The 24,151-nt window shown below is 38.4% G+C and overlaps 2 protein-coding genes and 1 pseudogene across 2 annotated transcripts; 1 reads left to right on the top strand and 2 right to left on the bottom strand.

Annotated features, from left to right (window-relative positions):
• Positions 1 to 7,224: 7,224 nt before the first annotated feature.
• On the bottom strand, positions 7,225 to 9,266 carry LOC103934375 (annotated as a pseudogene).
• Positions 9,267 to 10,506: 1,240 nt separating this feature from the next.
• Positions 10,507 to 11,885, bottom strand: LOC103934355 (protein YIF1B-like). Its single transcript, XM_048573667.1, has 5 exons — positions 11,869 to 11,885; positions 11,561 to 11,729; positions 11,296 to 11,394; positions 11,035 to 11,186; positions 10,507 to 10,958 (listed from the first exon to the last, which is right to left on the bottom strand). Exons 1-5 carry the CDS (start codon positions 11,883 to 11,885, stop codon positions 10,571 to 10,573), a joined length of 825 nt encoding a protein of 274 aa, XP_048429624.1. The 3' UTR covers positions 10,507 to 10,570.
• Positions 11,886 to 12,686: 801 nt separating this feature from the next.
• On the top strand, positions 12,687 to 23,646 carry LOC103934376. The gene is made up of 21 exons (XM_048573929.1): positions 12,687 to 12,992; positions 13,070 to 13,154; positions 13,834 to 13,873; positions 13,958 to 14,206; positions 14,395 to 14,494; positions 14,572 to 14,646; positions 15,034 to 15,132; positions 15,703 to 15,819; positions 15,927 to 16,042; positions 16,252 to 16,351; positions 16,429 to 16,787; positions 17,122 to 17,452; positions 17,967 to 18,184; positions 18,587 to 18,805; positions 19,352 to 19,538; positions 20,088 to 20,338; positions 20,489 to 20,581; positions 20,667 to 20,768; positions 22,118 to 22,475; positions 22,590 to 22,727; positions 22,807 to 23,646. Exons 1-21 carry the CDS (start codon positions 12,861 to 12,863, stop codon positions 23,644 to 23,646), a joined length of 4,209 nt encoding a protein of 1,402 aa, XP_048429886.1. The 5' UTR covers positions 12,687 to 12,860.
• The last annotated feature ends 505 nt before the right edge of the window (positions 23,647 to 24,151 follow it).

Below are 24,151 nucleotides of genomic sequence, written 5' to 3'. Positions count from 1 at the left end.
CTGTCTGTAGATTTGTTGAAGTGCAAAACGAGAAACATCAAAGTGAATCTCTTTCAAATCCGAAGCCTATAAACTAAAATGATGGCCATACCATTACAACGTTTACGGCCCAAATCAAACCATCAACCTCACCCTGTCCGCCATAACCGTGTAAAAACTCCTATCTCCGAACAGATCTCCACCATTAAGCATCTCCTACTGATTTCCACCACCTCGATCCGACTAGCCTTGGTCACCCTCCCCACAACCGGAGCTTGACCAACCCTCACGTCATCTTCCTCTTCCTCCACTGTTAGAAGAACACCGTCAATCTATGCCTCCACATTGGTGGCAACACTCAACTTCGGCTTGTATTCCTTTGTCAAGACTGCTAGCGACACCGATGGTTACGACGACGGCGGCGGTTCATCGGACCATGATGGCCAGTAGGTTCTTAAAGTCATGTCCAATGACCAAAAGATAGATTTGAATGATTGTAAAATACGTTCGCTGACTGGGCTAGAGTCTCTAAACGTAGAGTAAAGTAAAGGTCCCAATTTTGAACCAGTTTATCAATTCTGTTGGAGCTTACAAACCTACGTGGCTCTTCAAATTTAGCAAAAACTAAGTTTTATGGACTCTATTGCGGACTACGTGGTACTATTGTACCATACTATAATTTCTCCTCTCTGAGTGCATTAATGTATGTCATTGCATTGCTGCGCAGAAACAACATGACATATACATATCCCAACTTTTTTTTTTTTTTGGATAAAATGAAATTTTATTAACAACGATCAAGAACTTACATTGAATAGGCATGTCAAACGTGATCCTAAGACCATCTCCAATCCTTGGGTTAAATTTAGGTTTTAACTAGAAATCATTTTTCTCCTCCAACCTTTTTGGGTTAAAGTTTTAGTCCGAAATTATTAAAAAATAAATTTATGATAATTTTTTCTTAAAGTAATTTTTTTAGGAAAAAAAAAAATGATGTAGACTATCCTAATTCAATTTTATGGACATTTTAACCTAAAAATATTTAGATTTTGATAAATATTAAAAAATTACTAAACCGACATCATGAAACTCGTGGAATACTATGTAAGAATATGAAACACAAGAAATTTTTTTTTTAATTATTTTAGCCATTGTATTTAAATTTGGACCATTAGATCTTTTTTGTTTTTTTTTTTTTTTTTTTTACCTTTGAATTTGATAATATTAGATCTTAACCGTTGAATTCAATAAATTTATAAAGATAAAACTAAGAAATATACACTTACATGGTCGCAGGGAGAATTATGGGCTCAATTTGCCCCAGAAATGAGTTTTTGATTAAAACTCATATTTGGCCCAAGGGTTTGAGCAAGTTAAGGTAAGTTTAGAACCTAAAATTTGAGTTTTACTCCAAAGATTGGAGTAGGTCTAAGCGCAAACCTTACTAAGGAAGAATTCAAATGGGACACCCAACACGCCACAATTTTACAATTTTTAAAAGAAAACTTTTTATTAAAGGAAGGGGGAGAGTGTTCGAAAATATTATAATAATTAATAGAGAGTGAGTCTGGAACTCGGAATGTATAGGTAGAAATCTAACATCCTATTCATTAGAATATTAATCACATGTAAAGAATTACAGTACAATTCCTTAACCATGAATGACTTGCGTTCAACTAACATGAAATAACACTCACGGAAATTAAACCTTGCAAGCCGGATAACCACTGTAAAGGCACCATAAGGAAGGTCCGCACCACCCTTGAATGATCCTAAAAAGTGTTAGCAAAAACACCCATGCATAAGTCACCTCCGATGCATGATTTTTTTTTCCATTTTCATTTTTTTTTTCTTTTTAGCTTCCTACTAATAGCCTACTTTCAAGAGTAACCACAAAAAACACAAGAATCTCATGGACAGAGGGAACGACCGTGACCATGAAAGCTATCTTCATTAGAACGAAAAATCAACCACAACTGACACACGAAGATACTTGGAAAATAAGATAAGCAAAGAGGAGAAGAGAAGGAAAGATATTAAGAAAGATCCACTACTAGAATTATGCTTATAGGACATCATTTGCAATCGGTGGCCATAGATATAAAGCACTCTCACTCTTAGCATTTTTTGGTGTCTTTATAATGGGATGCCACTGATACGGGTGACTTTCAACATTGAGACACCAATGATTGGTGTCTGTTAAATAGTTTTATTTCTTAAAATTACTTTTCTTCTACTTATTTATTGTATTATTGATTTTGTAGGCACCGATCGAAGTGGTGCTGGTTAATTTTTTTTGTTTTCAAAGTAGGGATATATATTGCAATTTTTTTTTTTTTTGTTTTGAACGCTGCAATATATATTGCAACAGGAGAAGGCTTGTCCTGAGAAGAGAACCTACGAATGCAAGTTAAATACAAAAGTGAGACAGAGGCCAAAACCCATAGAAGGACAGAGCCTTGGACCCTAATCTCATCTCTCGGCCATTATTGCATCAGTGATGAAGTCGGGCGGTTCCGCAAACCAGTCGCACTCGCAGGATGCGGACAGGGGGTAGCGGCCAAGGGAAGGTGAGTGGCCTCATTTAGTTGGCGACGGGCGTGGTCAGCGGAAGCTCCACTCCCAGTGGAAGGCTGGTTATATGCTTCTCAAACCTTGCCCTTTCAATTTCTCAACAGATTAAGCTCCTCGGTTCGCCATTTATTTTCAATTGGGTTTCGTACAATCAATTTGGGGCTGCAAGACATTGAATTGATTTTGGGGAGTAAAAACAAGTAATTTTGTGTTTCTTATAATTAATATTCAAAAATTTTTAGATCAAACTTTTCACTTTGTTTATTAAGTATTCGATTCTTGGGAGTTTTTAGAAGTTGGGTTTGAAGTGCTTCTTTTATCTGTTAGCTTATAATTGTTCTTGCAGATACAAGCTAGGTGTTCGTTTCTTGTTATATAAATATGTAAATTCCTTTACTATCTCCACGAAAGCACGAGTTAGGCAAATCACAACTACGTTTTGGAATTTGATAATTTAGGTGTTTTTTTTCTTTCTTGTTTTTTGAATGACTAATAATGTCCCAAGAAGGTAGGTGGAATTTGAAATTTTAGGTGTTCTTAGACGTTTTTTTTTCAAACTACTATCCTTTAAACTTGTAGAAACTGAAAGAAAAGGGATATAAATAGAAATATCCCTGTAAAGTTCCACTCTTGGTTAAGCTTATGCTATAAGGATATCGCATTTTGTTCTTATGTTCTGTAAACACAATAAGGGACTTGGGTAGAGAAAGTCTGGCTTCTATTAACATGGCTATGAACGAATTTGCATATGATATTTTGTGTGTTTTTAAGTTTTGGTATGATTTTTAGCTGATACCTACTACCACTGCATGAAAACTAATAGTTAAGCTAGATTCCATGCTTCGTTATGTGGTCTAAAGCTTCAAAACAATATTATTATTAGTGGACGAGGAAGCGACATGACCTCTGTTGGACAACTCCGTGCTATTTACCTAGGTGCATTCATTTGGTCTCATCAATGTACATAAATAAGAGAGTTCCCCTCATTACAGCATTTGCACCGCTCTCTAAGAGTGATGGATTAACATTCAATAATCACAAGGGGTTTTCGACATGTCTTTGCTAAAGAGCTCTGTCTTTCTTCATTCAAGTAATATGCTAAACTCGCTCACCTTCTGTACATTACATTAGTAGGGTAGGAGTTGATCATTTTGTCATCAACCGTTTGGGAAGTTTGAGATTGAATTCAAATGGGTAGATATATCTTTCTTGAAGTCGTGCCTCTTAATCAAATGGTGCAAATCAAGATATTTGAGGTTTTGAATGGTTGTTTAACCATTCTAGAATGGAACACTTAAACCTCTATAGATAGAGATGAATTTGGAAGGACACACGATTAACATTCCTACAAATACTATACAAATGTTGTATACAAAACATACTTATTACCTCTACCTTTTTTATTGAGAAACCAAAGCAGTAAAGATCAATTTTCTGTAAATTCTCTTCTTGGTATAAACTTGAGTGTTTCTTGTTATTTTTTGTGTGTTCGGGATTTGCTTTAGGAGTGTGCAAAAGTTGGGCCTCTGGTGAATTATATGAACCTGTTACTATCCTTTACACCTTGTGCTCTATGAACAAGCCTCATACATACAATGTCACTCATAAAATTGATTGATTTTTTGTTTTCCTATTACAAATGATTTGTTTGTACAATACATACTATCCCTTGCAGTTGGAAATTGTAAATTTTTGCCTCTTTATTCACGTACTATATTTACTTAATTTGTTTCAGTTACATATTTTACTTGACTTCTTAATCATTAGGCACCTTATTGTTCCAATTCAGGAAACCATTTATTATATTCAATCACGATGGACAAAAGTTGGGCCACTTTGAATCCGTTTACAAAGGATTACATAACAGGGCTAGCAAAATTTATCTCAAACTCATTACAAGTTTCTTTTCATGATGGCAACATCAAATGTCCATGTGCTAAATGCTTGAATAGGTTCTGGTTGAGTAACAATGAAGTCGAAGCACATCTAATTGTTGAAGGTATGGATCGTTCATACTTGGAAGGCTCATGGGTATGGCGTGGAGAGACATTTGGTGACCCTTTTCCAGGTAGCCAAGCTGCACAACAAATTGTTGTTGTTAATACTCCTCATTGTGAACTAAGCCCCTTGCTTGAAGATATTTTCTCAGGTCTCAATGTAATGGGTGGCATGCCTATTAATAATCACAGTGGTCAGGAAGCTCTATATTTGCATATGCATGTAAGTTTGAAGCCATGGTGCAAGATGCCAACATGGAATTATATCCGAGTTGTGGTATGAAGAAAATGGATTTCCTAATACGAGTATTTCAAAACAAGTGCTTATATGGGTGTAGCGAAAGTGCAGTGCAAGCTAATCTTTAGCTTTTGAAACATATACTCCCAAATGGTCATTCTTTACAGAAGAAAGTGATGAGTACAAAGGGATTGCTGAAAAATTTCATGTTGCCTTACCAAAAGATCCATGCATGTGAAAATGATTGCATGCTGTATTGGAAACATAACAGTGGTTTAGATGTTTGTCATACATGTGGTGTGTCCAAATATACAACCGAGGTAGATGACACAACGCGAAGCAGTAAAAAAAGAATACTTCATAAGGTGCTAACATATTTTCCTATTACACCTCACTTGCAAAGGCTTTACATGTCTCAACACACTAATGAAGACATGTGTTGCCATGGTCTTTCTCGCCCCGAGGATGGCTTTTTAAGACATGCAGCTGATTCCTTTGCATGGAAGCAATTAGATATGAAATTTTCAACATTTGGTGGCGAAATGCGCAATGTACGTCTTGGGTTGGCAAGTGACAAATTCAACCCTTTTGGAAAATGCAGCACCGACTATAGCACATGGCCAGTATTGTTGACCATATACAATTTACCACCTTGGTTGTGTATGAAATCACCGTTCATATTGATGGTTTTGTTAATACCGGGAAAAGAATCTCCAGGAAATGATATTGATATGTACCTTGAACCATTAATAGACAACCTGAAGGTATTGTGGACCTCAGGGGTTCCCACTTATGATACGTTTAGACAAGAGACCTTCACCTCACAAGCAATTGTTTTGTGGACTATTAGCGACTTCCCCGCTTATGGGAACTTGTCCGGTTGGAGCACACATGGGAAATTAGCATTTCCTCATTGCAACTACCAGACTGAGTCGACATATCTAAAAAAAGGTAGTAAATATTGTTATATGGGTCATCGTCGTTTCTTGCCCATGTCACATGTTTTTCGTCGACAGAGGAAAACCTTTAATCTTTCTAACAAAAGATAGCAAAACACCTTCCCCCATGACCGAATGGGAATGCCTTTGGCGGTTGTCCATTTTACGGTTCGAATATGGTACGACCCCACGAAAAGAGGTTGGAGATAAAAGACCACCACCTAGACCAACAATTGGGCCATGGAAGAAACATAGTATTTTTTTTCAAATTGCCGTATTGGGAACATCTTGTCCTTCAACACTGCCTTGATGTCATGCATATTGAAAAAATGTCACTGAAAGTTTGGTTGCAACTCTGCTGGTTATTGTTGGGAGTAAGGATAACTTGAATGCAAGGTTGGACCTAGAATTGATGGGCATGAAATCAGAGTTGCAGAGAAAATTTGTTAATGGAAAGCCAAAGATGCCTCCCGGTGCATATACTATGAAACCATTGGAGAAGGAATTATTTTGCAAGGTTTTAGCCTCAACAAAAGTGTTTGACAATTACTCGTCAAATATTTCACGGCTTGTGCATGTAAAGGAAAAGATTGTAAGGGGACTTAAAAGTCATGATTGGCATGTTTTAATGCAGCAATTCCTTCTAATTGCCAAACGCAAAAGCCTCCCAACTGGGACTGCACGGATATTATTGGAACTAAGTGCATTCTTTAGACATTTGTGTACTAAAAAAGGGTCGGTGGAAGGATTTCGCAAACTTACACCCAAAGTAGTTATGATCCTATGCCAATTGGAAAGGATATTACCCCCCTGCATTCTTTGTCATCAATCTTCACCTCACAATACATCTTGTCGAGGAAGCTGCACTTGCAGGTCTGGTACACTACAGATGGATGTACCCAATTGAGAGGTATTCCTCGACTTTTACTATGTTTCCATGGGTATTACATTTGTGCATCATACAATTTATAACAGCAAAACTGAGTTTGTAGTATTTAAATTAGGTACCTGCTAACCTTGAAGAAGTATGTTCGAAATAAAAATCGACCTGAGGGAAGCATGGCCCAAGGAATCCTAATGAGTGCTTGTCTTTTTGTGCGATGTACTTGGAAGGCGTGGAGACACGTTTGAACCATCTAAGCCGAAATGCAGATAGAATACATCCTGACCATGAGGATGACATTGACATATTTTGTGCCACCGGGCATTCAATTGGTATGCGGGAAGATTATCATCTTGACAACCACGATTGGGAGGTTGCACGATCGTATGTTTTAGTCAACTGTGATAAGTCAATGGCATATAGGAGGTAATTAAACTTAAATGTTATAGACTGCAGTTGAATGGCCCCAAATTCTGAAACTTGACTGTAATATTTAGTGATTTACACAATTCAACTAAACTTCAAGAAAGAGACATTTTGACCTGGGTGCAAACTGCAAATGTGGGAGATTCATAATTGAACTTTCAAACGTTATCGTTGTATTTTCTTATTATCGGAGATTCAGAGAGTTCATATAATAAAATAAAATAATTGAAAATCAGGGTAAAGAAACAATATATATACTTGCTGTTAGTATGAAGTTTTCTTTTTCACCAATAATCAGCACAAGAACAAACCCCACTCTCAAAATGGTGGAACCTATTGCGATCCCTAACGACAATCTTTCTGTTGGTGATCTTAGCTATCAATTTGATCATTGAGTGGCAGTCACTGCAAACCCTTAAGTTATTTACAATCCTCAAAGTCGTACCTCGTTTTGCAGCAATTAGCCCATTACATATCGCAAGCCTCTCACCATGTATCGACAGAGCCAATTCCTTTTGCGTATCTTCAATATCATGCAAAACCGCCTCTGTTGTAGGCAAGTATCCTTCTGATTTCAGTTCATGGATTAGCTCCGTTAACTTTTTGTAGATTTCCTCTTTCTTCGGGTGTCTGAGGTCTCCCAAGAGGAACTCATGGATCTCATTGTTTACTTCAATCAAGCTACAACCAGGCTCCTTTGGGGTTCCATTTTCCTTCATCTCTGCTCTCACTTGTGCAACCTCTTTCCACCTCCCTGATGAAGCATATGCATTTGATAGCAGTACGTAAGTTCTTGAATCTGCGTTACCACAATTCACCAATATTTCGGCTACCCTTTCTCCTAATTCGAGGTTCCCATGCATTTTACAAGCACTTAGCAAAACCCCCAACATGATATAATCCGGTGCCATTTTCATTCTTGCAATGAAATTGTAAGCTTCTTCAAGCTGACTCGAGCGACCTAGAAGATCAACCATGCATCCGTAGTGTTCTATCTATGGTTGAATGCCGTGAATACTACTCATGGAATGAAATATCTCAAAACCCAAATCCGACAAACCTCCATGGCTACATGCATTCAATACTTTAACAAAAGTAATGCTATTTGGACTTAGTCCTTGTTTTATCATTGTCTGGAACATTTGGATAGCCTCAATGCTCTTCCCATGCCTAGCAAGCCCCTCAATCATGGAATTATAACTGCTCACATCTCTCTCCTTCATCTTACCAAACACTGCCAGTGCCTCATCAATATCACCACACCTCGAATACATATTAATCAGAGCACCACCTACAATGTAATTGAATTCGATGTCATACTTATCTATGTAAGAGTGAACCCATCTTTCGAGCTCCAATGCTCCCAAATACGAACAAGCAGATAAAACACAAACAACAGTAACTTCATTAGGCCTCACATTATTCCTCTGCATCTCCCTAAACACCTTCAAAGCCCTATTCATCTCCCCATTCCTAACCAACCCATCAATCATCGCAGTCTAATCCTTACTCCTATCACGGTTAAAAACCCCAATCGCCTCCTCAATCAACCCATAATCAGAAAAAGAAGTGATCATCACTGTTGACGCAACGACATCCCTATCAGGCATTTCATCGAACACCCTCCGTGCAAACTCAAATTCACCACACTTCCCGTAAAGATCCAGAAGCTTCATCCTCACTGAGCGATTCGATGACAACCGAAGCTTCAAAACCTGCGCATGGACTCCTCTCCCCTCCTCCAACGCCAACCCAAAGCCACAAGCTTTCAACACAGAAGTTACCACATAGTTATCCGGTGAAACAGACTCGTTAACCATTCGATAGTAAACCCAAATCGCATCGAGGTAAAACCCAGTCGACACGAACCCGTCAATGAGAGCAGTGTAGAGGTAGACATTTGGGGTTTGAATTTGCCGGAAAATCTTGGTGGCGTAGTCGATTGAGTTGAGGTTGGAGCAGAGGCGAAGAAGCTCGAAGACGACGAATGAGTCTTGGCCTTGGAAATTTCTTATGATTTTTGTGTGGATTGGCGGAACCTGATGAATTTGTTTGCATTTTTGTATTAGAGACATTGTTTCTCTCCGGTTTTGGGAATCCCTAGGTTTTGGATTTGAATTTCGCGGGAATGCCGAGTTCAATGGAACCGTTGTCGTTGAGCAACTCATATTTTTGGCGGTTCATTCACCAAGTAACCAAACGCGGAAGAGGTCCAACGCACTACTCTTCTTATGTTGTCGAGGCACTTTTCAGTTTCTTACTTGGTCAGGACATCAAGTATCATAATACCAGTGATTAGAGAAAAAAATTTCAAGTATACAATTACTTGTATTATGATATTTAGTGTAATGGACCATCTTTTTGGCACACTAAGAAAATTTCTCCATGTTGTTAATATGTTAAATACTGTAAGGGAGTATCTAATATTTTTCTTATTTGTAAGTTATTATGTCAGGTCAGGCGTGCTTCACATGACCTTAGAAATTTGATGGATAACGAATTTAATGCTAAATTATTATGCCAGGTTATGGTGTGCTTTTTTTGAAAATGCTTTCATTAAAAACATGTTTCAAATTCATGTTAGAACTCAAACGCTTTATATTTCTTTAGAAAACGCTTCTATAGCCCCCAAAACATTCTTTAACTATTTAACCAGACGCTTTCATGGAGTAATTTTTCGGTGTACCCGGCACACCAAATTTTTTTGGTGTACCCTCACTCATAATGGTGAGGGTGCACCAAAAAAATTTGGTGCACCCTCACTTTTTGTACACCAAAAAAATTCTAATGAGTGAGGGTACACCAAAAAAATTTGGTGTACCCGGTACACCTAAAAATTTTTTGCTTTCATGAATGCTTTTAGTTGTAAGATTTCCAAATCCGTCCAAAACACAATTAGACCTAAATTATATTATAACATATGAGTTGGTTGTACATGCAATGCAATAGAATTTCGTAGTCCACAACAATTTCTCAATAAGAGTTGACAATAAACACACCCCTATCCCCAGCCTAATTTATTAACCAATAAATTCTCATCAACTCTAAAAGAATTAGAAGTACCCAGCCTATATCAAAACTAAGAACATGCCCAAATACATAAGAAGGTGAAACCTATTTGTCTATATTTGCTTTGAGTAAAGCTACATGTTTAACATTTGGTAACCGCTTCTGAGCAATGTGACTGGTAAATATGATCAAGTAATTTTAGTTCTTAATATTTGTAATACGTGTAGATAATAATGAAATGTGTCGCGTATAGCCTACTTAAGATTTTAGTAAGCAAATGCTAAGCAAAGAACACAAAAATGCAGTCCACTTCCGTTAGAAGCTATCAATCCTGATAACTAAATCACCAATCTAATTCTGCAACAATATTATAAATGAGATTAGTACGAGAAAGAATTCCTGGAATACATGAACTCCTGCAACTGCGGTTTAAAAGCGAATTCAAGTCCTAGCTATGCACACAAGATGTTCATATGCCATCGCAGAAAATCCGAGCAACGAGCATATATGCATTGAAATTGCAGGTTCAGGAAAACCAATTCCCGGTAGGGTTGCTCAGCCAGATGATCAACGGGAACTGAGAAAACGCGATACCTAGCAACATATAATGATGCATGTTTGCATCATAACTGTTGATCTCAGCATACAAAGTTATCTTAATTGTCTTTGCCAAGAAGATGCCTGAGCACATGGATGTCCATATGATTATCAAGTAGTACGCATAGCTTAGCGTGATTCGCCCTAGAACCGCCACACACAACCCTGTGAAAGTGTACCCAGTATATGCTATCATGTCTAGCAAAGGTGCCTCTCCACCCCCAAGTGAAGACAACGATGCCTTGAGCAACATCACTTGGAGTAGCCAACCCACCATTCCCTTCACAAACTGCCAATTTATAGCCTCTGGGCTGAATCTGGCATGACATGAGATAAGAATTAAAACTACTTACGCTGCTTAAATATCAGGTTTTGAGGATGCTATAGACTTACTTCCCAGAAAGACCTAGTGAGATCCCAGCGAGAACCAAGTACGTTGCAAATGTCATGAATGGAATGTACAAGTCTGGGGCATGTATGTCAGTAATTGGAGGGTTATACGAAAGCCTGCCTCCAACTGGCTCTGTCATCCTCGTCCAGTGCCCCTAAACAAAATGAGATATAGAAAATTAAGAAAATTAGAAGTTTTAACAGATTTGTTTATGAGTAGCTAATAGGGGTCATTGGCACCCTTAAGTTCAAATTTCTACATACCCTGTGCAGAAATGGAAACAGAATTATCTTCAGTTTGTTTCGGACGTAGTGGGAGTTCACTTGGAAGTAGTATTGAGGATCTGAGAAGTACTTGCTTATCTGCACATTTTGGACAAAACAGTAAGGAAGCAAAATAACATTCACAGAAAAAAATCATCATGTCATTTGTCACAGAACATTCATTTTGTATGTGTATCGCACGAATGACTTCAACACCATCAGCTGTCGTAATGCGCATTACCCAAAATTTAGCAGAGATTCTTACATTGCTTTGAACATACTGAGAACTTGAACCACAAATTTTCTTTCCATACGCACCCAATCCGCCTCGAATGAGTCCTGACCCTGCTCCACAAAATCCATTCCCAAATTGAATTGGTGGATTAAGCCCTGGCCTGGAAACTCCATACTGGAACCCCAGATTCTCATCCATGCTGCAGTTTCATGGGTAAAGTTTTACAGCTCAGAAACATGATAGACAAGCAAATCTCAATGAACCAATAGAAAACTCCAATTGAGATAACGAAAGATTTACAGTTTATGTGAGAGTCTATGAAAATGACAGATCAAAACCTTATGGAAGCCGGCATTTCGGTTTCTTGTAACTTGAGCAACAATCAAAACCCATTCAACTAGCAGAAGAGAAAATTCTCATTAAATCTCTCAGTAATGCTCTTGAACCAAACTAGAAAGTTTATAGAGAAGACAATGTGATAGCTACATATGTTCTTTTTGACAAAAGCGCTATTCTAAACTACCCTGATAGGGGATTCGAACTGTATGCAAGAGCGTGAGCAAACTGCCATGGCCGACTGGATTCTTCGAGCTACATATGTAATTCTTAGAAAACAATGACTTAGGTTTTCTTTCTGGTTACCTGCCGACTGGCCTCATGCAGTCATGGATGATGCAAGAGGGTGACAGTTGCTTCAGCTGAAAGAAATCTTTTAAAATTGAAAGTAATAAAATCTTATTTACGATCAACAATGTCAAAAGAAATATTTAATCTCAAGATCCTTTATAAGTTCCTGACAATGGTTTTGGTATCTGACAAACAATGTTTTAATGGAGAAATCCCAGCAGAGCAAACAACAATTCATGGAACGGATTCAAGTTATTTCCCTAATGGATTACAAATTGGAGAGAGAGAGAGAGAGAGAGAGAGAGAGAGAGAGAGAGAGTACCAGAGCCTAATGAAATAGACAGAGAAACATGGTGGAACAATTTTGTGATGGCGTTGCATGGAAAACAGGAGAGATTAATGGCTCTACGAGACAGTTAGCGCAGTGTCAGACCACACGTGGCCAAAATTTACTAATTCATTCCCACGTGTCATTTGTAGAAAATCGTTTTTTTTTTTTTTTGTGGTTTTGTTTATATTTTTTTATTAACATTTGGCATTTGGCATTTGGCATTTGGAGTTTGAATTCCACTGACCATCTCTCTTCGTCTTCTTCTGCTGCTTCTCTCAAATTCTAGGGCGTAAGAAGATTTGCTGTTGGATCGCAAACTTGAGCAAGTAAGCTGCTTCTCGATCTGTTTCGCATTTCTATCGAATCAGATAAATGTTGCGGTTACGAGCATTCAGGCCGACGAATGAGAAGATCGTCAAAATTCAGTTACATCCCACGCATCCATGGCTGGTCACCGCCGACGCCTCCGATCACGTCTCCGTTTGGAATTGGGAACACCGTCAGGTACCCCTCTCTCTTTCTCTGTCTCTTCAATTTATACACTTCGTGTTCGTGATTCGACTGTGATGGATTCGAATTAGGTGATTTACGAGCTCAAAGCTGGCGGCGTCGATCAGAGGCGTTTGGTTGGCGCCAAGTTGGAGAAGCTCGCGGAGGGGGAATCAGGTACTTAATCCTGAAATTTGAATTTAGTTGCTGCGAGGCTCGTGAAATTCGATTGGAATTGTGTTCAATTTTGTGCTGCTTCTGAATTTCTGAGACCTAATTGGAAAAATCTAGCTTAGAGAAGCTAAATGCTTTTGCAGAAGTACATCGAATAACTGAAGACTGCGAATTTCGCTAACATTTCATTTGTAAAACTAGATATGCGATATCGGACAGAGTTAACTCTATTAGTTCTTGCATTTACTCAGCAGAACCATGTCCATCATTGATTGCCTTATGGTGTAAGATAAGGTAATGTACTGTTCAACTTAAGCATCAGCGTCGAACTCAGTTTATCCAGTTGGGATTCTATAATTTCTGGTTGGGAAATCTCAGAGGCTTTATAATTAGCTGCTCTTAAATCAATGACTGGCACAATTAAACTTAAGATCAATGCACAGATTTTTATGTGAGTTTGAAAGTTGTCGTCTTTCAATTGTTTTGTTTCATATCTTTAGCTCGAACCCTGGCAAAATATGATATTTGGACAACAAGAGAGCTAGTTTGCCTCAGTAGTTGTTTAAGATTTCTAAACTTCCACTGTTAAACCAGAGAATTACGCGCGCACACACACACACACACACACACACACACACATATATATATCTTTGTAATTCTTGTGTTTGCTTTTGGCTGATAGAGTCTAAAGGGAAGCCCACAGAAGCCATTCGTGGAGGGAGGTAATAGACACTGCAATTGGATTATTGTCCCTTTCTCTTTATTGAAACCTAGACACACACTGAGGGCCTATGCTTCCTTTAAAGTGTTAAGCAGGTAAACTTCTTTGATGATGATGTGCGCTATTGGCAACTTTGGTGTAACCGCTCCACAGCTGCTGAGGCTCCAACAGCTGTCAGTAATGTTGCATCAGCTTTTAGTTCTCCTGCCCCATCAACTAAAGGAAGACATTTTCTTGTCATTTGTTGTGAAAACAAAGCCATATTTTTGGACTTGGTAACAATGCGAGGTCGTGATGTACCAAAATCGGAGCTTGACAATAAATCGCTGCTCTGGTAAGTTATCGCTATTTTTCAGTATGTTTATGTATATTTTTCATTCATTTGAAGAAGTGGCATTCATAATACCTTAACACTGATTCTCTTATTTTTTTTCGTAATAAGATTAACAAACCTCTGAGTTTTGTTTTTGTTTTTGACATATTTTGTGCTCTGTTTCTTGTTTCCCTCTATGGATCTTGCAGTATGGAATTCCTTTCTAGATCCGCTGTTGCGGATGTTCCTCTTGTTGCTTTTGGTGGATCAGATGGTGTTATTAGAGTACTTTCAATGATGACATGGAAGGTTTGCGTTTTTCCAAATTTTCTAACATGCTGGCTATAACTATCCCTCACTTTGAGTGATATACTTGCTTCCTGCAGCTTGTAAGAAGATACACTGGAGGTCATAAAGGATCCATAGCTTGTTTGATGACATTTGTGGCTTCTTCTGGCGAGGTAGATTTTTACTTCTAAAAGATGAAATCAAATTGCTTTATTGCATGTGTTTATGCTATCTTTCTTTGTGAACGTTTTTTATTATTATTTATTTACTATTTTAGTTTGTGTCTGAGTGTTCAAATACCATAGGTGGCCTGATGTATTACATTGATTGTGCCTCTGGAGCTTCATAAAATGTTATTATCTCCTTATTCTTCAAGTTCATTCATATAACACTTAGGTGAAAGTAATTTTTCCATTCACTCTGCAGCATGATGTAGGTTGTAAAAAAATCTAGGAATTACAATATTGAGATGCTGGGTTGTTATGAGTGCTCATCAGTATCAACGGACTGGATGCATGTGTTTAAATGCTTCTTGTTTCTATATCTAAACTTTATTGCAGGCACTTCTGGTTTCTGGAGGTAGTGATGGTTTGCTCGTAGTTTGGAGTGGAGATCATGGTCAAGATTCACAAGAACTCGTACCGAAACTAAGTTTAAAGGCAATTATCTATTTTTTCTTGTCATTTTTCTCTTATTTTTCTTTGACAACTATTAGGTTAGATTACTGATGCATTATTTATTCCATATTATGGTTATGGTATGAAAATTATATGCAGATTTGAAACCTAGGCTGATCGATGCTATCATATTTATTTAAAATTTATATGGAAATGTGACACCCTGTTTGCTGAAACGGGTTTAAGATGTCCAATATTTTGAGGTAATGTAAACCTCACCAGTGCCTAGTGTTGGCTTGGTCAAATTGGACTCTGAATCAAACTGTAGATTTCAATTGGGCATCTTTGTTGAGGAATTTTAAAGATATTCCTTTTGGTGCAATTCTTCTTGGTGGTATATCATTGTATTTCGTCCATTTTTATGAATAGAATGTGTTTCCTATAAATAATTAAAAATCTCTGTTATATTGAACTCCATGAATTGACCTTCTTTCAGTTCATTCTTTCTGCATGCTTGAATGTAGGAGCTTTATGCATGTAATTTTTTTTCTTTTCTGGATGACATACTTGAACTAATGGAGATTTGATTATTGGCCATTTCTTTTATGACAGGCTCATGATGGTGGTGTTGTGGCTGTTGAGCTTTCTAGAGTGATTGGAGGTGCGCCCCAGCTTATCTCTATTGGTGCAGATAAGACGTTAGCTATATGGGACACGGTTTCCTTTAAGGTATCCCAATGTTTAAGAAAAGGCTTTGTGAAGTGCAACTGGTTTTCTGTTGAATGTTGGTGTTTATTTTACTTTGATTATATATTTCGTCTGCTTTTCTCTTTCAGGAATTGCGGCGTATTAAGCCCGTTCCAAAACTTGCTTGCCATAGTGTGGCATCCTGGTGCCACCCTCGTGCACCAAACCTTGATATATTGACTTGTGTTAAAGATTCCAATATATGGTATGCACAAAATTTTCTTTCTAGTGGGTTTCCATTACAACTTTCCATCAGTTAATATTTTTGGCTATAAAACAGTCGATTTATGATCAGAATCTGTTTTCTTTACCAAAAAAGTTGGGCATAACATACTTACGAGATCTGTGTTTGGCATCTTTTTTTTTTTTTTTTCCTTGTGAAATTCACCAAAAATTGTTTAAACTTTTTCTCAGGGCTATTGAACATCCAACTTATCCTGCAATCACAAGGCCATTGTGTGAGCTTTCTTCACTAATCCCTCCACAAGTAATTGCACCGAACAAGAAAATTAGGGTAAGTCACTCTTATGCTTATTTAGGTTTTTCGTCATATAACTTCTTATCAGATACTTACACTTAACTGTATCACAGGTATACTGTATGGTCGCACATCCTTTACAGTCCCACCTCGTTGCTACTGGAACCAATGTCGGGGTCATTATCAGCGAGTTTGACCCAAGATCGCTTCCAGCTGTAGCTGCCTTACCAACACCGTCAGGGAGTCGAGAGCATAATGCTGTATATGTTACGGAAAGGGAACTTAAGCTACTGAACTTTCAGTTATCCCAGACAGCGAATCCATCTCTTGGAAATAATGCTTCTTTGTCGGAAGCAGGAAGGCTTAGGGGGGAGTTGCCAGAAATGTTAAATGTCAAACAGATAAAGAAGCACATTAGTACAACTGTTCCACATGATTCCTACTCAGTTCTCTCAGTAAGCGGTTCGGGAAAGTAAGTAGCATCAGGCACTAGAAATGCCGGTCTTTAATTACAATAGTTTTCAAGCTTTGTTTAGGTGACATGGTTAGATTGATAGCATTAGTATTAGGTTGATGTAGTGTAACGCATCAATATCTGCCTTTATATTAAACACACATAGAAGAGTGAAATTAATGCATCTTGTGTACGATGTTGTCTTTGATCATCTTTCTAAGTATGTTGTATTCTTTGTGATACATGTCATCAGAAATTACCTATGATGTTTATTCCAACATGTCATGTTTTTTCATCTTTTCATTTGGAACTTCGGTACTGATGTGGTAATGATTATTTCTACAAATTTCAGGTATCTTGCAGTTGTGTGGCCTGATATCCCTTACTTCTCTATATACAAAGTTAGTGACTGGTCAATTGTTGATTCAGGCAGTGCAAGGCTTCTGGCTTGGGATACGTGTCGTGACAGATTTGCTATACTAGAGTCTACATTACCACCTCGAATTCCTGTAATTCATAAGGGAGGATCATCGAGAAAAGCAAAAGAAGCTGCTGCAGCTGCAGCACAAGCTGCTGCGGCGGCTGCCTCTGCTGCTTCTGCAGCTAACGTACAAGTTCGCATCTTGCTGGATGATGGCACATCAAATATTTTAATGAGATCTATAGGTGGTCGCAGTGACCCGGTATTTATTCTGTTCTGCCTGGTCGATATGGTTATAGTGATTATAGTTGTGAGTTTTAAAATGCGCAGGGTTTTTTACCGACCAAAAAATAAAATGTGTAGGGTTTTAAATTATAAGTTTGTTCCTCAAGGCATTGTTCTTGCACTGAAAACAATTGAACAAAATCCTTATGTGGTCTATGCGTTAGAGTTTGTATAAATCCTGAGTGTTAAGGGCTTCTTTGGTTCCTTTGTGAATAACAACTTTCTGTAAAAACTCACAAGCAAAAGCATGTAGCCACACCAGCTTTCAAAAGTTGTTAACAATTTTCAGAAAACAAACTAGAAGGGTTTTTCTAAAATTGTTCTACATTAAATTCTCTAAGAAAAGTTTCAAATGTTTTACAAATTGGACAGAAATTGATAGGAAGCACTTCAAATACAAATGCATTGGACTATTCCATTAATATTTTGGTGTAGAATGTGTAGCAAGTTTGACAGTTAAGGTTCCTTTCTAATTCAAAATTCTATTCTAGGTCATTGGTTTGCATGGAGGAGCACTTCTTGGTGTTGCATATCGAATATCGCGGAGAATTAGCCCTATCGCCACAACAGCTATTTCAACAATTCAATCCATGCCCTTGTCTGGATTTGGAAGTGCTGGGCATTCTTCTTTTTCCACTTTCGATGATGGATTTTCTTCCCATAGATCATCTTCTGCTGAGGCTGCACCACAAAACTTTCAGCTATACAGGCAATGGGTTTCTTCATTCCTTCATAGCATATGAAAAAATGGATTTTTATTTGATATAGCTCATCACTTTTTGTGTTTTAGAAATGTGAATTAAGTGTTTCACAAACTGACCCTGTTATATCTCTCGGTTTCTTCAATACTTCAAATTTTCTCACAACTCTTTCATTGAGGATGCTTGAACTTTTCTTTTTAACTAGTGCTTGCAGATATTGCCTATTTTAATTTAGATTACTTGAACACAAACTTGTCTCACTTTCTTCCTGGCCCATCCTGGAATAAATTTTAAACGTTGATTGCTATAGGGGGTTTAGTGTTTTGTGTAAAGGCTTTTTAATGGGTGTATGTGGATATAAGATCAAGATAAGTTATCCTTTTAATCTGAAGTGATTCCTGACAATGCAGTTGGGAAACTTTTCAACCTGTCGGTGGTCTACTTCCTCAACCAGAATGGACAGCATGGGATCAAACGGTTGAGTATTGTGCTTTTGCATATCAGAAATACATTGTCATATCTTCTTTGCGCCCACAATATAGATATCTGGGAGATGTCGCAATTCCTTACGCTACTGGTGCAGTTTGGCATAGGCGACAGTTATTTGTCATTACGCCAACCACAATTGAGTAAGATATAGTGATTGTCCCAAAAATTCTGTATTTACATTTATAACAGGTTCTTGGAATAGATTAGAATGGTTTTATCAGGAAAAAACTTTTGTTAATTTATGACACAACACAATAGAATATCTTGACTTCTAGGAACTTGATCTTGGAAAGCCTCTAAAACTTGTCTGACTATGATATTACATGTGGGCCCACACAAAAACTCAAAGTTATCAGAGCTAAAGCTATGCACAAAAAAATAAAATAATTGATTCAGTTAATGCACCATAGCCTTAGGCTGTAGAAAACGCAAACTCAGGTTTTTGAGTGTTGAGGTTTAACCGTATATGAACTCAGGACATTAGGACCTGAGTTTTCGTTGCTTTTGTAATACTGGTGTAAAGAAAGTTATTGCTGTCTTTCAACTCCATTGTGCTTTGTTGTGATTCTTTGGACCAATTTACCTCAACAATAAGAATGCAGAGTAGAACTGTAGATTGAATTGATACTAAGCCAATAAAAAAGGGCACAACATATGAACTGTGCTTTTTTACGTGCATTTTGCAGATGTGTTTTTGTGGATGCTGGAGTTGCACCTGTTGATATTGAAACCAGAAAGAGGAAAGAGGAAATGAAGCAAAAGGAGGCACAATCAAGAGCCCTTGCTGAGCATGGTGAACTAGCACTAATCGCAGTTGAAGGTTCGCAATCTGTTACACAAGAAAGGATAGCACTGAGGCCCCCGATGCTACAGGTAAAAAGAGTTCCCAAAAGTAGAACTCTATGCTGATGGTTTGTTGCCTTAGATAGAAAAAATACAAATTACGCTTTTCTCACATTTTATTTGGCAGCGGTGCCGTGTTTTCAGTGAGAAACCATATAAGATCTGTAAAGAGTTTTTCTGGAAACTTCTATTTCAATGTGCTTGAAATTTTTTTAATCAAATTGGACGTATATTGATACATTCCTATACACTAAAAGTTGGTTAATATGGGAAAATTCTGATTCTTGGTTCTAAGATATTACTTGAATTTTAAGTGTAATTAATAAGGAAATTTTTCAAACAATTTTCTTTATTGGGAACAAAATAATTCCTTTTTATTTGACTGTGTAAGATTTGTTGGTTTAGTTAATCCAAGTTGAATTCTTCATCTTTTATTTTGAGCGGCTGGGCAGAATATTGTAATAGCTGGACAGTTTAGAGAAGTTGGGGCCAAATGCAATTGCTATGAATCAAATCATTTACTATTTTGATTAAATGTTGTCATTTCTCTTTTCTTATTTGTTTTTTCTTCTGTTTTAGGTGGTGCGATTAGCCTCATTTCAGCATGCTCCATCTGTGCCTCCTTTCTTAACATTATCGAAGCAGTCTAGAAATGACGGGGACAGTTCAGGGATACTAAAAGAGTTTGAAGAAAGAAGGGTTAATGAGATAGCTGTTGGTGGTGGAGGGGTATCAGTGGCAGTTACTCGTTTTCCAACAGAGCAGAAACGGCCTGTTGGGCCTCTAGTTGTGGTGGGTGTCAGAGATGGCGTTCTTTGGCTAATTGATAGGTAATGGGCCCCCCTTTTCACAAATAAAGTTGTTAAGAATGTATGCTAAATTAGTTGTCTATAAAACATATGTGCATGAGTTCTAACTTCTATGTGATAAGTATATGATCGCAAACATAAACGATTTCTTTCTTTTGTATTTCCCTGCAGATACATGAGTGCTCATGCCTTATCCCTTAGCCACCCTGGGATCCGTTGTCGGTGTCTTGCTGCTTATGGAGATGCAGTTAGTGCTGTCAAGTGGTATCAATCTTTCTTTCTATAGTTTCCTACATGTCTAACCGCACGATCTTTTTTATATAATTCCTAATGTTTTTGTTTTATGCAGGGCAAGTAGGCTAGGCAGAGAACATCATGATGATTTAGCACAATTTTTGCTAGGCATGGGTTATGCTACCGAGGCACTTCATTTGCCTGGAATATCTAAGAGGTATGCCACAAATAAACTCACCCTGTGTGTGTTCAATGTCATAGTGCTTACTTTTCCTCTTTTTTTTATTATTATTTTTTTATGCTTATTATTTCCGTTTTTGTTTTTTTGAGAAGAAACGATAGAACTTTATTATATCAATAGAAGGAATTACCCACAAGTGGATAAAAAATCCACCAAACTAGCTAAGACCTCTCAAGTAGGACTACTTTACAAGTAACTGAAGCTGAACCAAATTCATTTTACAGCTGCTAACACATCCATTACTATATAAGATAGAGAATAATCCCTTAACTCATTTGAAACTGAAGTCCAGAGGGCTGCCTGGTATCTTACTCTAACCCATAGTTCCTCTACTCCTGCTCCCTTATAATCCTCAAAAATTCTTTTCGTACTCTCCAACCAAATGTTCCAAAAAACTGCCAACGCCAAATAGCCCCACAAAGCTTTAGCTTTCCTCCCCTTTCCTAAAGCCTCGAACTTGGTGCTTAGAAGCTCGAAACAACCCTTTGGAATAATCCAACTAGCTCTAACTTCCTTGAACAATTTCCACCACAGCTGTACCGAGTAAGAACAAAGGAGAAAAACATGATTAATGCTCTCCTCCTCAGTTTTACACAAACTGCACAAATGAGGAGAAATGCAAATAAAAGACCTTTGCCTTTGGTACATGATCACGTGTTGACCATTCCAATTGCCTTTGACTTTTGGAGGAGCTTTTGATTTCCAAATCTGAGAATGGGGTGGAAATTGTTGCACGGTTCCATTGTTGCATAAGAAAGAGTTACAGGATTTGCAATTGGAAAATCCTGATCCGTCTAGTTTCCACCACCTATTATCCGCTCTTGATTGAATCAAACGAACATCTTCCACCTTCTGTAATAACCCAGTCACCTCTGCTATCTACAGCCCATTCAAATTTCTTCTGAAATCAAAATTCCAACTCAATGACCGAAGAGAAAAATTCACAAAACTTGAAATGCTCTAGTTATACTTTCTCGATAACAAAGAATTATCTAGGATACTGCTCTTTCAATGGTCCACCCTCCAACCAACCATCCTCCCAAAACCTCACCCTCTCCCCATTGCTTTCGAGGGTCTACTTTTATATTCTGTCAAGTGTAAAACCATGCATCATTGTGGCCATAGGTTGATGTGGTTTACATGGTTCAGTTTTCAGTTGATGTGTCTGGCCTACAGGCACTTTGAGTCTGTTGTATCCTTTTGTTGTTGTAGTGATCGCAAAACGCCTTTCAACTATAAAGTTAATGTGTTGGGAATCATGGCATTTAAGCAGCAGCCGTTTCATCTCAGTTTGAACCGTATATATCGTTATCCTTTTTTTGTAGGTTGGAGTTTGATTTGGCCATGCAGAGCAGTGATTTGAAAAGAGCTCTTCAGTGCCTGCTTACAATGAGCAACAGCAGGGACATAGGGCAAGAGAATACGTCATTTGATTTGAAGGACATTCTAACTGTAACGACTAAGAAAGAAAATGTGCTGGAAGCTGTCCAAGGAATAGTGAAGTTCGTAAAGGAGTTTATGGATCTTATTGATGCTGCAGATGCTACTGGACAGGCTGAAATTGCTCAGGAAGCCCTTAAGAGGTTGGGTGCTGCAGCTTCTGTAAAGGGAGCTTTACAGGGTCATGAATTAAGAGGACAAGCTCTGCGCCTAGCCAATCATGGAGAGTTGACGCAGCTAAGTGTATGTTATTCATATCTGAACTTGCTCTTCTTGCATGCTAGTTCTTGTGATTTTGATAGTCCTTTCTGAAAATTTTTGATAGTCCATTCTAAATACAGTTGCTTTGCGCTGCAGAATTTGGTAAACAATTTAATATCAGTTGGCTCTGGACGTGAAGCAGCATTTGCAGCTGCAGTTTTGGGAGACAATGCCCTCATGGAGAAGGCGTGGCAGGAAACTGGAATGCTCGCTGATGCTGTGCTTCATGCCAATGTATGATGTGATTTATGCGTGTTCATCTTCCTCTGAGTTTATTATTTTGACCTGACTGTCTCATGGATTGTCTGTGCAGGCTCATGGGCGACCAACATTGAAGAACTTGGTTCAGACTTGGAATAAAATGCTACAGAAGGAGGTTGACCACACACCAACAACGAAAACAGATGCTGCTGCTGCATTTTTGGCTTCTCTGGAGGAACCCAAGCTTACAAGTTTAGCAGATGCTGCCAAGAAACCACCAATTGAAATTCTTCCTCCGGGGATGCCGTCTCTTTCAGCTCCTCCTATTTCTATTCCAAAGAAAACAGCTCCAGTGGCTCAGAATTCACTGCAGCAACCAGCCAAGCCGTTGATGTTGGAAGCAGCCTCTACGCCCACACCAGCACCTTCAGGTGCGCCACAAGCACAACAATCAGAATCAGGATCAGATGATAAGCCTCCCGCTTCATCATCAGAGAGTGATCCAGGTAATCCAGTTTCGGCTGCTTCGGGAGAAAGTGTCCCCGTAACTTCTACGGATAATGGAGCACCATTAGATGCCCCACCTCAAGCGCCCCAGTCAGGGGATCCATCCCAGGAGCCCCAATCCGAGGCTGCATCGCAAGCGCCCCAGTCCGAGGCTGCATCGCAAGCACCCCAGTCAGCTTCTGCATCGCAAGCACCCCAGTCAGAGGCTTCTGCATCCCAAGCGCCCCAATCAGAGGCCTTTCCGCCCCAAGCGCCCCAATCTGAGGCACCGCCCCAGTCAGAGGTCCCACCTCAGTCAGATGCCCCATTTCAAGCTCCACAACCGGAAGCACCCCAACCTGCCGTCCCAACCCAGACGACCTCATTACAACCCCAGGTGCCACCCATTCGGCAAACCAATGCTCCAAAAAGATTGCCACTAGATGAGGATTTTTTCCGAATGTGATATCCCCAACAATCTTGCTCAAAAACCCATTTAGGTACACACGCACAGAAATTAAGTGATTTGTCCAGTAGAAGCCCAACATGTCATACAAAGGAACCGTGGTCATCGCAATATTTTTTGTTCATCTTCGGGGGAAGCGATGGCGTGATGTAGTAGTTGTATTCATGTTTATATTTCTTGTAACCTTTGGTTTTTTATATTACATTCTTCTGTGCATCCGTTGTATCATTTTATGTTTCTGTTTTGTTGATTCAGCTGATTTGATTTGTTTTGATGAGGGATCCTTGCTAATAGAATGCCATTGCAGTTGGCGGCTCTTTTCTTTCCACAAATTCTGTACTCACTCGTGTTATTCATATCTTTAGTTTATTTTCCTAAAGTTGAATTTTACTATTTATTTGCAATCTTTTTTCTTTTCCTGGCACGAAAGTGGTTTGGAAATTAACGGTTCGATCGAGCATATAAGGAACTAATTGATCTTTGCAAGAGTTAAATCTTTCATAAA

The sequence above is a fragment of a genome, unplaced genomic scaffold (genome assembly GCF_019419815.1).
Source record: "Pyrus x bretschneideri cultivar Hongxiangsu unplaced genomic scaffold, Pyrus_bretschneideri_v1 Contig7, whole genome shotgun sequence".
NCBI classification, from domain to species: Eukaryota; Viridiplantae; Streptophyta; class Magnoliopsida; order Rosales; family Rosaceae; genus Pyrus; species Pyrus x bretschneideri.
Note: the sequence above shows the minus strand (reverse complement) of the source record. Positions and strands in the feature narration are given on the sequence as shown.

Coding starts and splice junctions, on each gene's coding strand:
- LOC103934376 (XM_048573929.1), top strand. CDS start 12,861: ATGTTGCGGTTACGAGCATTCAGGCCGACGAATGAGAAGATCGTCAAA. Junction 17,453..17,966: donor TAGGTGGTCGCAGTGACCCG/GTATTTATTCTG, acceptor ATTCTATTCTAG/GTCATTGGTTTGCATGGAGG. Junction 22,728..22,806: donor ATGCTGTGCTTCATGCCAAT/GTATGATGTGAT, acceptor TTGTCTGTGCAG/GCTCATGGGCGACCAACATT.
- LOC103934355 (XM_048573667.1), bottom strand. Junction 11,395..11,560: donor CTCAGTATGTTCAAAGCAAT/GTAAGAATCTCT, acceptor CAAAATGTGCAG/ATAAGCAAGTACTTCTCAGA. Junction 11,187..11,295: donor TGTTTCCATTTCTGCACAGG/GTATGTAGAAAT, acceptor CATTTTGTTTAG/GGGCACTGGACGAGGATGAC.